The sequence below is a fragment of the Prunus mume genome, linkage group LG2 (assembly GCF_029339155.1).
Source record: "Prunus mume cultivar Tortuosa linkage group LG2, ASM2933915v1, whole genome shotgun sequence".
Taxonomy (NCBI): domain Eukaryota; kingdom Viridiplantae; phylum Streptophyta; class Magnoliopsida; order Rosales; family Rosaceae; genus Prunus; species Prunus mume.
In genome coordinates, this window is record NC_142699.1 from 21208351 (window position 1) to 21223213 (window position 14863).

Below are 14863 nucleotides of genomic sequence, written 5' to 3' on the forward strand. Positions count from 1 at the left end.
TTCACTCCCTTCAAAGCCCAAAAAAAAAAAAAAAAAACAACAATAACCAGCTAGCTGCACAGCGGTTTTAATCATCATGTCTTCTCCTCTCTTCCTCTCATCATTAACCCCTCACTCTCCTCATCATCGCCATCACCACTGCTACTCCCACTCCTTCTTAAGCCACCTGCCAACCCCACCAAAACCACCCTCCACCTCGAAGATCAAACCGAGAAGAAAGCGAAAGAAGACTAAAGAGCAAGCTAGGCCGTTAGATTTAGACTAGAGAAGATGGGTTCACTCAAGAAGAAGAAACCCTACCTACCATCCGTTTCCAGTAATCTATTCTGAATACCGATCGAAGGGTTAGCTAGGGTCAAGATCTTCTTCTTGGATCTCGATATATGCTAGCAGCAGATTTTGATGTTAGTTTCTTCTCTCTTCTTCATCTATCTCTTGGGGAATTGAAGCGTTGTGGTCCGATTGTTTGCTGCATCAAGCAAATCTACACAAGTTTGAGTGCTTTCGTACGTGTGTTTGTACAATGATTTGCTTTTTTAATTTTGTTGGTATATCGATCTGAATTGAATTCGTGAGAGTCTCGGGACTCATATATACCTAGTAAGTATGTTTGGGCTTTGGTTTAGTTGATTGAATAATAGGATCCTATCATTTGTGTTTGTGTTCTTTGTGTTCCTTGTGTTCCTTGTGTTCTTTGTGTTGTGTGCTTGTGCTGTAAAAAAAGGAAAAAAGAACATTCAATATACATATCATGTACGTTCAATTCCTCTCTCTCTCTCTCTCTCTCTCTCTCTCTCTCTCTCTCTCTCGTTAAATATCAAAACTAATGGTGTGCATTTCTTTAAAGGCAACAACAGGTAGAGATCTGAAAGTCCATTTGCATGTACTACAACGAACATATATTAATGTCGTTTTGTATCATATATGAGTAGCTCAATTGATCCAGAAGCTCACTTATGTTTGGATGCTATAATGCCTAATGAATTCAATTTCGACCTATGATATGTGTGAAGATTTGAGTAGCTTAATTAAGTCCTCTCAATAAAAACATATCTGTATGTTTCAAAATTTTCCATATATAATTATATGTTACAAAGTCTTAGTGGTTAATTTGGATGCTTCATAATTTCTCCTTCTGCTGGGCAACTATCTTGGATACTTGCACATGATCATGAGCATATATGACAGCCGATCCATTTAATTTTTCCGCTCAATCTTCACATCTAGGATGGACTGTAAGTAGGGCTAGCTGGAAGAAATTATTTACTTGTCTGTAATAATGTGAATTAATTTTTATCTCACCCAATATTCAGTTCGTAGACTATGGATGTGTGCGTTTTTCAAATTTTGAACAATTCAAAATCAATTGGTTATAGGTATTGGAGAGGTTTATAGTATTATATATTTGTCAGGAAAGAACACAATTCGCCGGAAAAAGTCTATCTCACAAAAGAAATTCTCAACAATTTCATATGCTTTTTGTATAATTAAGAAAACAGAATAATTTATCAAGTAACCATAAGCTTTTAACTCAAATGAAGGCAGAGAGACACGTCATACAGCCAATTCAGACTCTCTATAATTAATTATTTGATGAAGGCTTGAAGCCAAGTTTTCATTTCTTGGCGTAAAGAAAGCTCTGAACCTCCAACGTTGGGCTGCTCCTGCTGCTGTCTCTTTTGACTTGATGTTGACTTTGACTTTTTTGTTTGGGCCGTGTATTATCTTTGGTGGGCTCTAGGAGACCTCGGCCCTTATCTTTTTATGGTCCAATTTTTGTTTTTCTTTTCATAAATAATTTTATGTGCAACTTTAATTATGTCTCTTGCAAGTTGCAAATATGTGATAAAAGGCAATTATTATTTATTTATTTACCGAAGAAAACACCGTTCTTTCCTTTCTTTACATTTTCATTCCTTTTTCTTTTTTAATTATTTAATTTAGTTTTTGGCCTTTCGTTTGAAAAGAGGGTCAAAAGACTTGAGACTTTGAGAGTGTCCGGTAAGAAGACGTCTCATATTGGTCCGATCAAATAAAATTTTGGGGCCATCTTCCCGAGTTCGCCATTGTCATCGTTTTCATTTTATTTCATTTCGACCTAAAAACACGCCAAACTCAAATTCTCTATCTCTCTCTCTCTCTCTCTCTCTCTCTCTCTCTCTCTTTGTAACCCTAATTGCTCGCCATAAGTTGCAGACAAACAGACGATTATCAATCTTCTTGAGTTTCGCTTTGGCTGGCACCGGCAATGAGATTAGGGTTTCTGCAGCGGTGATGCCTCGTTTACCAGCCGTCATAGTCGTGGTACAAGACTGATTAGCTGATTGATAACCTAGGGTTTCAGATTCGAAAATATGTCAGGGACTTCGAGGGGCCAAGTTACCATTACGCTTGGGCGTGGTGGCCAGGTATCTAATCCACTATACCTCTTTAAGCTTGCAATATGATCTTTCATTGCTTCCTTATGCAACTTATCCAATTTCTCATTTTCTGTATTATATGTATGTGTATGTACAACTTTTTCTTTGGGATTCATAAAACTGAGTAAGTCTACATTGTTAGTTAGTGAAAAGAAAGAAACTAAAGCAACATGAATTGAAGGAATTGAATTTTGAACATTTACTTGTATTTACTCAATTATATCAGCAAATGCTAGGAAGGTTAGGTTTTTCCCTGGTTTTGGTGTCCATGAAAGTGCAATGACTTGTATCACCATTTGACAGGTAGTGAAGAGGGCAGTTTCCGGGTCTGATGGTTCTTTATCTGATTCTCTGCCTGCAGCTGGGACCAAGCGGTCTGTTAGAGATAGGTTAGGAGGTAATGTAGATGGTGCTTTCTCGCATGGAAGCCTACACAACAGCAACAAACGGTATGCCCTTCTTTACTTTTCAAGTTCTATTATTATTGTTTTTAGAAAGATACTGTTGCTTTGAATGTTGCCATGTCTGACTCAGAGCTTCTCTCGGTGCCTTTTATAATTCCTTGTAAATTATACTATTGATACAAAATTAAATAACATGGATATTGAGTTATATTGAAATATTGGTATAAGTCGCAGGCAATACGTATGACTGTCGGCAATGCAGCTAGAATGTTTTGATGTCTATATGGTTTTTACATCCTATGAGCATAAAAGTCCCCAGCGAAAGTCAAATTTATGGTCTTATTTTACCTTGCAGCCAGCGAGGAGATTATGGTGTGTCAAATTTGAACTCCAATGGTTTTGATGGTAATAAGCTTACTCCGGAGCAATTGTAATATCGCTGCATTACTGTATTTCTGAATTAATTTCCAATTTCTAACCTCTCTGCCTTTAAATCACCAAGACGCGCGCATTGGTAAAGGTGATCTCCGCTTTAAACTCATGCAAAAGAATGCGTTTAGACGAGCTCAGAGTGATGATGATCAGAGACATGGGGACCTTCGTGAGAAGCTTTCAAAGGCAGTTCAGCGACCTTCTACTGGCCTTGACCCACGGCAGCGCTTGCCAGAACTAAAGGAGACTGGTGCCATGGCTCGTATCCCTTCTTCAAGAAGTGCAGATGATTTGCCGCATGTGGACTCATTGAGAAATTCTTATTCCCCTTGGACACTGGACCATTTAAGACGAAGATCCCCAGATAGAGTTATAGTCACTTCTAGGGGCCTCTCCCCACAGAGGAATCCTGAAGAATTGCAGAGAAGGCCATTAAATAGGGCATTTGATGATGTCAGATCGGTTCCATATATGAGCAAAGATGTTCTAGATGCTACAAGGCCCACAAATGCTGCTCCTTTCATGTCTAATCCTCCATTGCCTCCTGGATCTGTGAAGCCTGTGGCTCCACCTCCACCCCATTTGAGCCAACTTCCTCCACTGAGCAGCGTTGTACAGAAAAGTTCATACGTGGTACATGCTACTTGCCTTTTGCTATTTGCTTTTATCTTTTGGTGTATGAGTTAAAACTCAAGTGCAGCTTATTTTGTGGATAGCTAGTTGGTGGTTACTGCTTCATATTTTGTTAATGGGATTTGCTTCTATTATTTATCCAGATAAGCTTTGTGCTTGTAGCTGTATGTCCATGAAGAAACTCATTGAACTTGTTTATGCTTATAGGTCCAATTTATGTTTTCATGTATGCTAATCTTACTAGCTGAGCTGACTAGGCATTCTTGAAAGTTTGAAAATTGAAGTAGGATGGCACTTGAGTTTTACATAGATTGTCTGCATCAAGCTTTTCCCCCACATCCTACAATTAGAACCATCTCTTTCTTTCATGTTGGAACTGTGCCCTGTCTGCATGATGAAGAAAACAGTAGGCCTGTGTCTTGGAGTTACAAGGAAATTAAGTACTTTACTGTGGTTGTATCTTGAAGTTTTTTAAGCTCTGTAATTATAATTACCTAAGCGTTGTCTACGTATCAAATTACGTATTCTTGTCTCTCTACCTCAAAATGGTATTCTGCCATAGAACATGTATAATTTGACTTCTGTGCTAGTCATTTGTTTGTTTTGACTTTCATTTATTAATATTAGCTAGTTTTAACCATAATGAAGTGGTGGAATAATAAGTTCCCAACTTTTCTTTTTAAAATTTTAGTAATTTACTTCAATCTGCTGATTTTTCTCCCCTTTTCTGGGTATTTATTGTTTGTAGGGTGATGAACAACAGACTGTAGATGGCTTGCTACAGACGCTGGGGTTGGGAAAATATGCCATCATTTTTAAGGCAGAGGAAGTATGTTGCTTGTTATCTTTGTTTTTACTATTTTAACGTCCTTGGTAATTCATTAGGTTATGTTAAGTGATAAAAGGAAGAACAAATTGTGATAGTGCTACAAGTTGCCATAGTGGCGTATAACCACACTACTTAGTGGAGGCATTGTTTTATAACTATTTAAGAGGTCATTTGGTTGTAAGAATCCAACATTAGGGATGTGGGCATTATATCTAAGTCTATTAGTGAAAAATCATGTGCTTGTTGAATAACATGTGAAACCATTTAGCTTTTATCAGACACTCATATAGCTAACTTTGGAGTTTTGGTGGGCTTATAAGCTTGCTGTGGACAAGTAATTGATTTACTACCTTTTCTCTGATTCAGCTTATAATTGATATGTCTGATGTTACACAGATTGATATGACTGCATTGAAGCAGATGGGAGAAAATGATCTCAAAGAGCTGGGAATACCTATGGTATTTCCCCCTTTTCTGTTCTTTTCCTTTTAGTTTGCTTTATCAATGCGGTCCAACTTGGTGTTTTATGGTTGTGTTGCTTAATCCTGCATAAGTAGTCATGAAGTTTTGCATGTTATTGGTGGTGAATGTACTATAAGTTGTCATATTTTGTCCTTATGGAGATTGATTTTGTTGCAGGGACCAAGGAAGAAGATTCTTCTTGCTCTCTTGCCCCGTTCCAAGCGGCCACCGGCGATACGTTGAAAGTCAAGATATCTTAGGGACCATCAGTTACTTTTCTATGATTGAAAGCTCATATTAGAAAGCCCTTTTTTTTTCTTCATGAAATGATTCCGATGTACTTCCTCTCAATTAGGGTTATAAAGTGGCCCTTCAACCAGTTGTCATATTTTAAATCTAAGATGTGAACGTTATTGGTTTTACGGTAATTGATGGCACCAGAAAATTTTGAGATGTAGAATACCCTATTCTTTTCTTTTCCCCCTTTTGAACTGGAAAATGTTAATTGCCTTTCATATATGAGCACGAAGAACATTTTATGCGTAAAATTTTGTAAAAGCAAAATGGTCATACTGCAGCGTTTTAATCCTTATGTCCACCCTACCCCTTCGGCTGAGTTCTGAAGGTGAGATATGATATGAGAAAAGGAAGATAAAAGAAAACACATTCAAATTTTAGTTTCCTCCGAAGTCACACAATCACATTAGTAAATTAAATGGACTCTTTCTGCCGAGAAAGTAAGCGAAGTAGTTGTTACACTGACTAACAAAATAATGTGTCCTATTTTTGGGCAGAGTCGCCTCATCCACCAAGAAGCTTTTTTTGGGAAGAATAATGTTTTCAAGAGACTTGAAAGCATTAATTATTGAAATCTCAACAATTTGCTAAGGTTTTTAGCTCTCTTTCCATAAACATTAGATGTTGATTCTTAGCATTCCACCCGATATACACATTAAATTTGAATTAGATAGTTTATGTGTAATTTGACAAATAATAAAATTTTACATTCTATTTGACATGTCAAATTAAAATATTATTTTATTTGTTATTACATAATATGTTTATTTGTTTATTACTTTCTAGGTTGAAAATAAATAATGAAATAATATCACAAAGTCAAATAGGCAAAAGTAGCAGTATGAAAGAGAAATGTTACTCCATGTAGGATTTAACATTTTGGTAGGAATGAGTCTTAGCTATTTTTTCTACATGTTAAAAGTGCCACGTTGGAGTTAACTTCTCCCTTGGAGATGCTCTTAGTTGTTTTAAAAAGGCATACACTCTCTCTTTAGCCTCTTGCACTTCACTTAGAGCACCTACAAGGGAGATGTCAAATGCAAAATGTTAAATTTGAATTTGATGGCTTATATTGTAATTTGACACTTTAGAAAAAATTTAACTCCACCCAAAACGCCAAATGCCATATTATTTTATTATATTTTAAAAAGCAAATGGGGCCCATATGACACATAAAGTTTTAAAAGAGAGTAAATAATAGTGGAGTCCATGACTAAAAAAATATTAGAAACATATTTGACATCAAGCTTTTTGATATGTTATTTTTGACATATTTCTTCCAGCCTTCAAATTCATGTAGGATTTGACTATTCAGTTTGAGCAACTTTAACCTTCAATTTTTGCTATTTCATGTCCATGTGGCAATTTGACATATCAGTTGGAGATGCTCTTATAAGTGCATAAAAAGTTATTAAATATTCAGTTTGAAGAGCATACGGCTAAAACGGGAATTTCAAATGCAACCATTTGACCCATCTTCTCACCATACCGCTTAAGGTAAACTGGTTTTCTGGTTGGATTTCTATTCTAAACATCCCGAATCTGTATGAACTTCAATGTGTCTTCAAAGTTCTGTTTTGCTTCTATTATGGATCCTAGATATAATAAACTTTTTCCCTAGATATAAATATTGTAACTACACACTAGGTCAAGTGATAAATATGTTTATTTGGTTTTGTTCTCTCCCCTCTCTATGTACAAAATTCAATCAACATTTTTTTTTCTCATCTCCATCACCATTGCTTAACCTTCATTTCATACTTGGCTCAGTCAAGCCATTGCCACATTTGTGGCCACTTTTGCATTAGCAGTAAATCCTTCAGTTGATTATTGTGAGTGCTTTAAAGAGAAACGTAAGCCCAGCAACTATATGATAACGATTTACATGTCAGAGCTAATTATATTAGTAAGGCTTATAACATGTCTACTTGTCATCAAATTTCTCGTGAGCATGTATCAAGTGAGACAATTTATTTACCTTCTCCTTTTTTGTCTTGTGATTGGGATTTGGTGTGTACTCAGCACATTCATTCCCTTATATGTCTCGGCTATAATTGTTGGTATGTGTTGTATTCCTGTCATTATTGCCTTCTTGATAAGGAAGAATATTAACAGAGATATAAAGGAAACTGGAGTGGTTGTTGAAGTTTAACATGAAGGAAATGTTGCAGTTCAAGCTACACTTTAAAAGACTATGCTACAACAACTTATTTGAACAATCTTCTCTCTCTCTGGCTTGAGGTAAACCAGTTCTCTGCTTGAATTTTCATTATGAAACTCTCGAATATGCAGGAACTTCAATGTGTCTTCAATGTTCTGTTTTGCTTCTATTATGGATCCTAGATATATAATAAACTTTACCCCTAGATATAAATATTGTAACAAAAAGATATAAAATAGAAAAGGCTTGATCGAGCCTGTAGGCCCGGCTCACTGGATGTGTCCGGTCCATGACCTATGATATTCATGAAGCATTTAATTACACCAATACATCATTTATAACTTTTACAAGTCCAATGCCTTACTCACTCCACACTGAGTGTCCCTTCACTTCTCTCCCTTACTCTCACAAAACGGCTCATTCGAGCTTGTAATCTCGCCGGCTCAGCTCTGAGTTCTCAGTATCAAGCTAAATTGCCTATCAGGCCTCATTCCATACCTCTCTAACTCCACTCTTTAACTTCTATTCCTTTCTTACAACAATTTACACGACAACTTTCCCTTCTCCGTAACCTTGATTTTCAACCTTTACCTTCTTAATATGTCCAAAAACAACTTATCCGGCGAGATTCCCTCGACCGTCAACCATTTGAACAACCCTCTCATTCTCTAGCTTGAGGTAAACAAGTTCTTTGGTTGGATTTCTGTTTATGAACCTTCTAATTCTGCAGGAACTTCAATGTATCTTTAATGTTCTGTTTTTCTTATATTACGGATCGTAGGTATTAATAAAAAATTTCCCATAAACATTAAGTTTGATTATCATTAGTGTTAGTAATCATACGCTGCCCCTATTTATTTCAGACGCGGCGCTCAAAATGAAAAAGAAAAAGAAGCCCACGGCACGTATCGATCTCTATCTCAATCACTTCTCTTCCTTACTCTCCCCATACGAGTCATTCGAGGTCATAACCTCGCTGGCTCATCTCCAAGTTCTCATTCTCTACCGGAACCACCTCTCACGCCCTATTATTGACCTCTCCAACCTCACTGCTATCTCAATCACATAAACCCTAAAACCCTTGACTTTTCTCCCTCAACAATGGCAACACTCGATTTCTCTCCCTCAACAATGGCAATACCCACTCTATTATTGCTCTTAACTCTTGTTCAGGCCTCTCCTCATCATCAAACCCATATTTGAAGCCTCTTGCATTCAAATGAAGGGCAGACACATCCAAGAGGCTCACCAATTTGAATGGGAGCACCGACTTTTACAGCTAGTTCGGAGTTTTGTAAAATTGAAACCACCGGGTCCGAAGCCTCAATTGGGAAGATCTCAGTCTACAAGACTCTTTTGAGCCTTTAACGTTGCTGGATAACCTTTGGGTTTTCAATCTTAAGGGGACCCACTTCTTAGGGCCAATTCCCAACCTTTCTAGCCTCACAAGACTCAAAATCATTTTCCTCTCCACAACTAGTTATTCAGCGACTTTCCCTTCACCATAACAAAACTTTTCAATCCTCATCGACTCGATTTGTCCTATAACAAGTTCTCGGGCGAGATTCTGTGGAGGCTCAATCATTTAACCAATTTGCTCACTCTTCAGCTCGACGTTAATCGTTTCTTTGGTTCTATTTCCTTCCCGAGGCTTCCTAATCTAAAGGTGTTCAATGTCTCGTCTAACCTATTGAGTGGCAAAGTACCAAATTCTTTGTTTGGTTTCCCAAAATCGTGCTTCACCCAAAACAGTTGTCTATCTGAAGAACTGTGATTCAAGCATTGGTCCTGCCCTCAACAATCGGGAAAGAGAGGTGTTTATCATGTCTATTGTCTTCAACCTCATTGGGGTTGTTATCATTTTTTTGTGGCTAGTATTATACTATTACATCTTCATGAATATATGCACCAGATTGCAGTAGGAAACATCAAGAACAGATGAATGACATCTTTTGGTAGTTTAATCATTAGAAAGAAAAAAATTAATTGATGTAATAGTTATTATAACTTATTTGGAGAAATGAAATTGTAAATTCTTACTAAACATTTTTGACTCAATAGACATAGAAGTCCTTTGGTTCTTATGGTTATTAGAACTTATGCGGAGGAAAGTATTTGTCAATCCTTATGAAAATTTTATGACTCAATAGACATATCAAGCATTTTGGTTCTTATGTTTATTAGAACGTGAAGGAAAGTTATTATCTTACTAGTTTTCCTAAAATGTAAAAATAAAATTAGAACTTATTAACTAAAAATAAAAAACATATTTGTAACAAAAGAGGAAATTTTTTTTTAGGAAAAAAGACCACGATCGGGCCCAGCAAACCCATATAGGCCCAGTAAATGACTTTTGATATTCATTAAGCATTTAATTTGATTAATGCCTACACCAATACCTCATTTACAAGTTTTACAAGCGCAATACCTCACTCACTCACCTTTTAGTGACATCTTTTGATGGTTTAATCATTAGAAAGAAAAAAATTAATTGATATCATAGTTATTACAACTTATGTGGAGGAAAAACATTGTAAATGTTTACCAAACTTTTAGGACTCAATAGACGTATAAGTTTTTTTGTCCTTATGGTTATTAGAACTTATGCCGAGGAAAGTAATTATAGATACTTATGAAAATTTTATGACTCAATAGACATGTCAAGCCTTTTGGTTCTTAAGATTATTAAAACTTATGTGGAGGAAAGTAATTATCTTTTTAGTTTTCCTGAAATGTTAAAATAAAAGTATCACTTATTAGCTAAAAACCAAAAACTTATTTGTAACAAAAGATTAAAAAAAAATTTAGAAAAAAAAATGGCCCGACCACGACCAGGCCTAGCAAGCACATATAGGCCAGGTAAATGACTTTTGATATTCATAAAACATTTAATTTGATTAATGCGCACACCAATTCCCCATTTATAAGTTTTACAAGCTTAATACCTCACTCACTAACATCTGAGTGACCCTTCACTTCTCTCCCTCACTCTCCCCACACAAGTCGTTCGAGGTCATAACCTCGCTCGCTCATCTCTAAGTTCTCAGTCCCTAGCTGAACCACCTATCACTGCTCATTATTGATCTCTCCAACCTCACTGTTATCTCAATCACATAAACTCTAAAACCCTCTACTTTTCTCCCTCAACAATGGCAATACTCAACTTATCTCCCTCAACAATGACAATACTCACTTTATTGTTGCTCTTAACTCTTGTTAATGTCTCTCCTCATCATCAAACCCAGATTTGGAGCCTCTACTTGCATTCAAATCAAGGGCAGACACATCCAAGAGGCTCACCAATTTGAATAGGAGCACTCATTTTTGCAGCTAGTAAGGAGTTTGGTAAAACCGAAACCCCAGGGTTTGGAGCCTAAGTTGAAAGGATCTCAGTCTATACGACTCTTTTGAGCCTCTAACGATGCTGGATAACCTTTGGGTTCCCAATCTTAAAGGGAACCACTTCTTAGAGCAAATTCCCAACCCTTCTAACATCACAAGCCTCCAAATTATTTTTCTCTCCCACAACTAGTTATTCGGCAACTTTCCCTACACCATGACAATAACTTTTCAATCCTCAACGACTCAATCATTTGACCAATTTGCTCACTCTTCAGCTCGACGTTAACCGTTTCTCTAGTTACATTTCCTTCCCAAGGCTTCTCAATTTGAAAGTGTTCAATGTCTCGTCTAACCTACTGACCGACAAAGTAACCAATTTTTTGCTGGGTTTCCTAGAATTGGGTTTCACCTAAAACAGCTGTCTGTCCGAAAAACTGCGATTCAAGCATTGGTCATACCCTCAACAATCAAGAAAGAGAGGAGTCTACCATGTCCATTGTCTTCAACCTCATTAGGGTTGTTATTATTTTTTTGGCTAGTATTATACTATTACATCTTCAGGAATATATGCACCAAATTGTGAGAGGAAACATCAAGAACAGATGAGTGACATCTTTTGGTACTTTAATCATTAGAAAGAAAAAAAATTAATTGATGTAATGGTTATTACAACTTATGTGGAGAAAATAAATTGTAAATACTTACCAAACTTTCTTTACTCAATAGACATATAAGTAGTTTTTTTTTTTAAATTTATTTTTTTATGGTTATTAGAACATATGCCGAGGAAAGTAATTGTCAATTAGTATCAAAATTTTATGACTTAATAGACATATCAATCATTTTGGTTCTTATGTTTATTAGAATGTATGTGGAGGAAAGTAATTATCATACTGGTTTTCCTGAAACGTTAAAATAAAATTAGCACTTATAGCTAAAAACTAAAAACATATTTGTAACAAAAGATGAAAAAAAATTAGGGAAAAAAAATGCCCGACCATGATCGGGCTCGGCAAACCCATATAGGTTCGGTAAATGACATTTGATATTCATGAAGCATTTAATTTGATTAATTCCCATACAAATACCTAATTTACAAGTTTTACAAGCTCAATACCTCACTCACCCACCTTTTAATCAACCTCTTTTTATTTTTTAATTTTTTTTAATTTTTATATCTCATCTCCATCATCATCGCTCAACCTTCAAGTGATATATATACCCACTATATTATTGCTGTTAACTTGTGTTCACGCCTCTCCTCATCATTGAACCCAGATTTGGAGCCTTTACTTGCATTCAAATCAAGGACATACACATCCAAAAGGCTCACCAATTGGAATAGGATCACTGACTTTTGCAGCTAGTTTGGAGTTTTGTCAAACCAAAACCATTGGGTCCGGAGCCTCAATTTGGAAGATTTCAGTCTACCAAAATCTTTTGAGCCTCTAACATTATTAGATATCCTTTGGGTTTTCTATCTTAAGGGAAACCACTTCTTAGGGCCAATTCCCAACCTTTCTAACCTCACAAGACTCCAAATCATTTTTCTCTCTCACAACTAGTTATTCGACTACTTTCCCTTCACTATAACAAAACTTTTCAATCATCACCGACTCAATCTGTCCTACAACAAGTTCTCGTGCGAGATTCCATGGAGGCTCAATTATTTGACCAATCTACTCACTCTTTAGCTCGATGTTAACCATTTCTCTAGTTACATTTCCGCCCCGAGGCTTCCCAATTTGAAGGTGTTCAATGTCTCGTCTAACATACTGACCGACAAAGTAACCAATTCTTTGTTGGATCTCCTAGAATCGTGCTTCACCCGAAACAGCTGTCTGTTTGAAGAATTGCGATTCAAGCATTGGTTCTGCCTTCAACAATCAGGAAAGAGAGGAGTCTACCATGTTCATTGTCTTCAATCTCATTAGGGTTGTTATTATTATTTTTGGCTAGTATTATATTATTACATATTCCGGAATATATGCACCAGATTGCGATAGGAAACATCAAGAACAGATGAGTGACAACTTTTGGTAGTTTAATCATTAGAAAGAAAAAAAATAATTGATGTAATGGTTAATACAAATTATGTCGAGGAAATAAATTGTAAATACTTACCAAACTTTTTTGACTCAATAGATATATAAGTAGTTTTTTTTTCTTATGGTTATTAGAACATATGCGGAGGAAAGTAATTGCTAATCCGTACGAAAATTTTATGACTTAATAGACATATCAATCATTTTGATTCTTATGTTTATTAGAACGTATGTGGAGGAAAGTAATTACCTTACTGGTTTTCCTGAAACGTTAAAATAAAATTAGCAGTTATAGCTAAAAACTAAAAACATATTTTTGTAACAAAAGAAGAAAAAAAATTAGGAAAAAAAAGGGCAAACCCATATAGGTTCAGTAAATGACATTTGATATTCATGAAGCATTTAATTTGATTAATTCTCATACCAATACCTCATTTCCAAGTTTTACAAGCTCAATACCTCACTCACTCACCTTTTAGTCAACCTCTTATATTTTTTTCTTCTCTCATCTCCATCATCATCGCTCAACCTTCAAGTGATATACATACCCACTATATTATTGCTGTTAACTCATGTTCGCACCTCTCCTCATCATCAAACCCAGATTTGGAGCCTTTACTTGCATTCAAATCAAGGACATACACATCCAAAAGGCTCACCAATTGGAATAGAATCACTGACTTTTGCAGCTAGTTTGGAGTTTTGTCAAACCGAAACCATTGGGTCCGAAACCTCAATTGGGAAGATTTTAGTATACTCGAATCTTTTGAGCCTCTAACGTTGTTGGATAACCTTTGGGTTTTCTATCTTAAGGGGAACCACTTCTTAGGGCAAATTCTCAACCTTTCTAACCTCACAAGACTCCAAATCATTTTACTCTCTCACAACTAGTTATTCAACTACTTTCCCTTCACCATAACAAAACTTTTTAATCATCACCGACTCAATCTGTCCTACAACAAGTTCTCGTGCGAGATTCCGTGGAGGCTCAATCATTTGATCAATCTACTCACTCTTCAGCTCGATGTTAACTATTTCTCTAGTTATATTTCCTTCCCGAGGCTTCCCAATTTGAAGGTGTTCAATGTCTCGGCTAACCTACTGACCAACAAAGTAACCAATTCTTTGTTGGGTTTCCTAGAATTGTGCTTCACCAGCTGTTTGTTTGAAGAAATGCGATTCAAATGTTGGTCATACCCTCAACAATCAGGAAATAGAGGAGTCTTCCATGTCCATTGTCTTCAACCTTATTAGGGTTGTTATTATTTTTTGGCTAGTATTATATTATTACATATTCAGGAATATATGCACCAGATTGCGATAGGAAACATCAAGAATAGATAAGTGACATCTTTTGGTACTTTAATTATTAGAAAGAAAAAAAATTAATTGATGTAATGGTTATTACAACTTATGTGGCGGAAATGAATTGTAAATACTTACCAAATTTTTTTTGACTCAATAGACATATAAGTAGTTTTTTTTTTCTTACGGTTATTAGAACATATGCGGAGGAAAGTGATTGTCAATCCGTATGAAAATTTTATGACTTAATAGACATACCAATCAATTTGGTCTTACGTTTATTAAAACGTATGTGGAGGAAAGTAATTATCTTACTGGTTTTTCTGAAACGTTAAAATAAAATTAGCACTTATAGCTAAAAACTAAAAACATATATGTGACAAAAGATGAAGAAAAAAAATGAGGAAAAAAAAAGGGCAAACCCATATAGGTTCGGTAAATGACATTTGACATTTATGAAGCATTTAATTTGATTAATTCTCATACCAATACCTCATTTCCAAGTTTTACAAGCTCAATACCTTACTCACTCA

At 35.9% G+C, this 14863-nt stretch overlaps 1 protein-coding gene across 1 annotated transcript; it reads left to right on the forward strand.

Moving 5' to 3' along the window:
* The first annotated feature begins 2000 nt into the window (after window positions 1-2000).
* LOC103343062 (Sterile alpha motif (SAM) domain-containing protein) lies at window positions 2001-5728 on the forward strand. The gene is made up of 7 exons (XM_008246739.3): window positions 2001-2408; window positions 2724-2869; window positions 3180-3229; window positions 3327-3889; window positions 4638-4718; window positions 5115-5177; window positions 5358-5728. Exons 1-7 carry the CDS (start codon window positions 2355-2357, stop codon window positions 5421-5423), a joined length of 1023 nt encoding a protein of 340 aa, XP_008244961.2. The 5' UTR covers window positions 2001-2354; the 3' UTR covers window positions 5424-5728.
* The last annotated feature ends 9135 nt before the right edge of the window (window positions 5729-14863 follow it).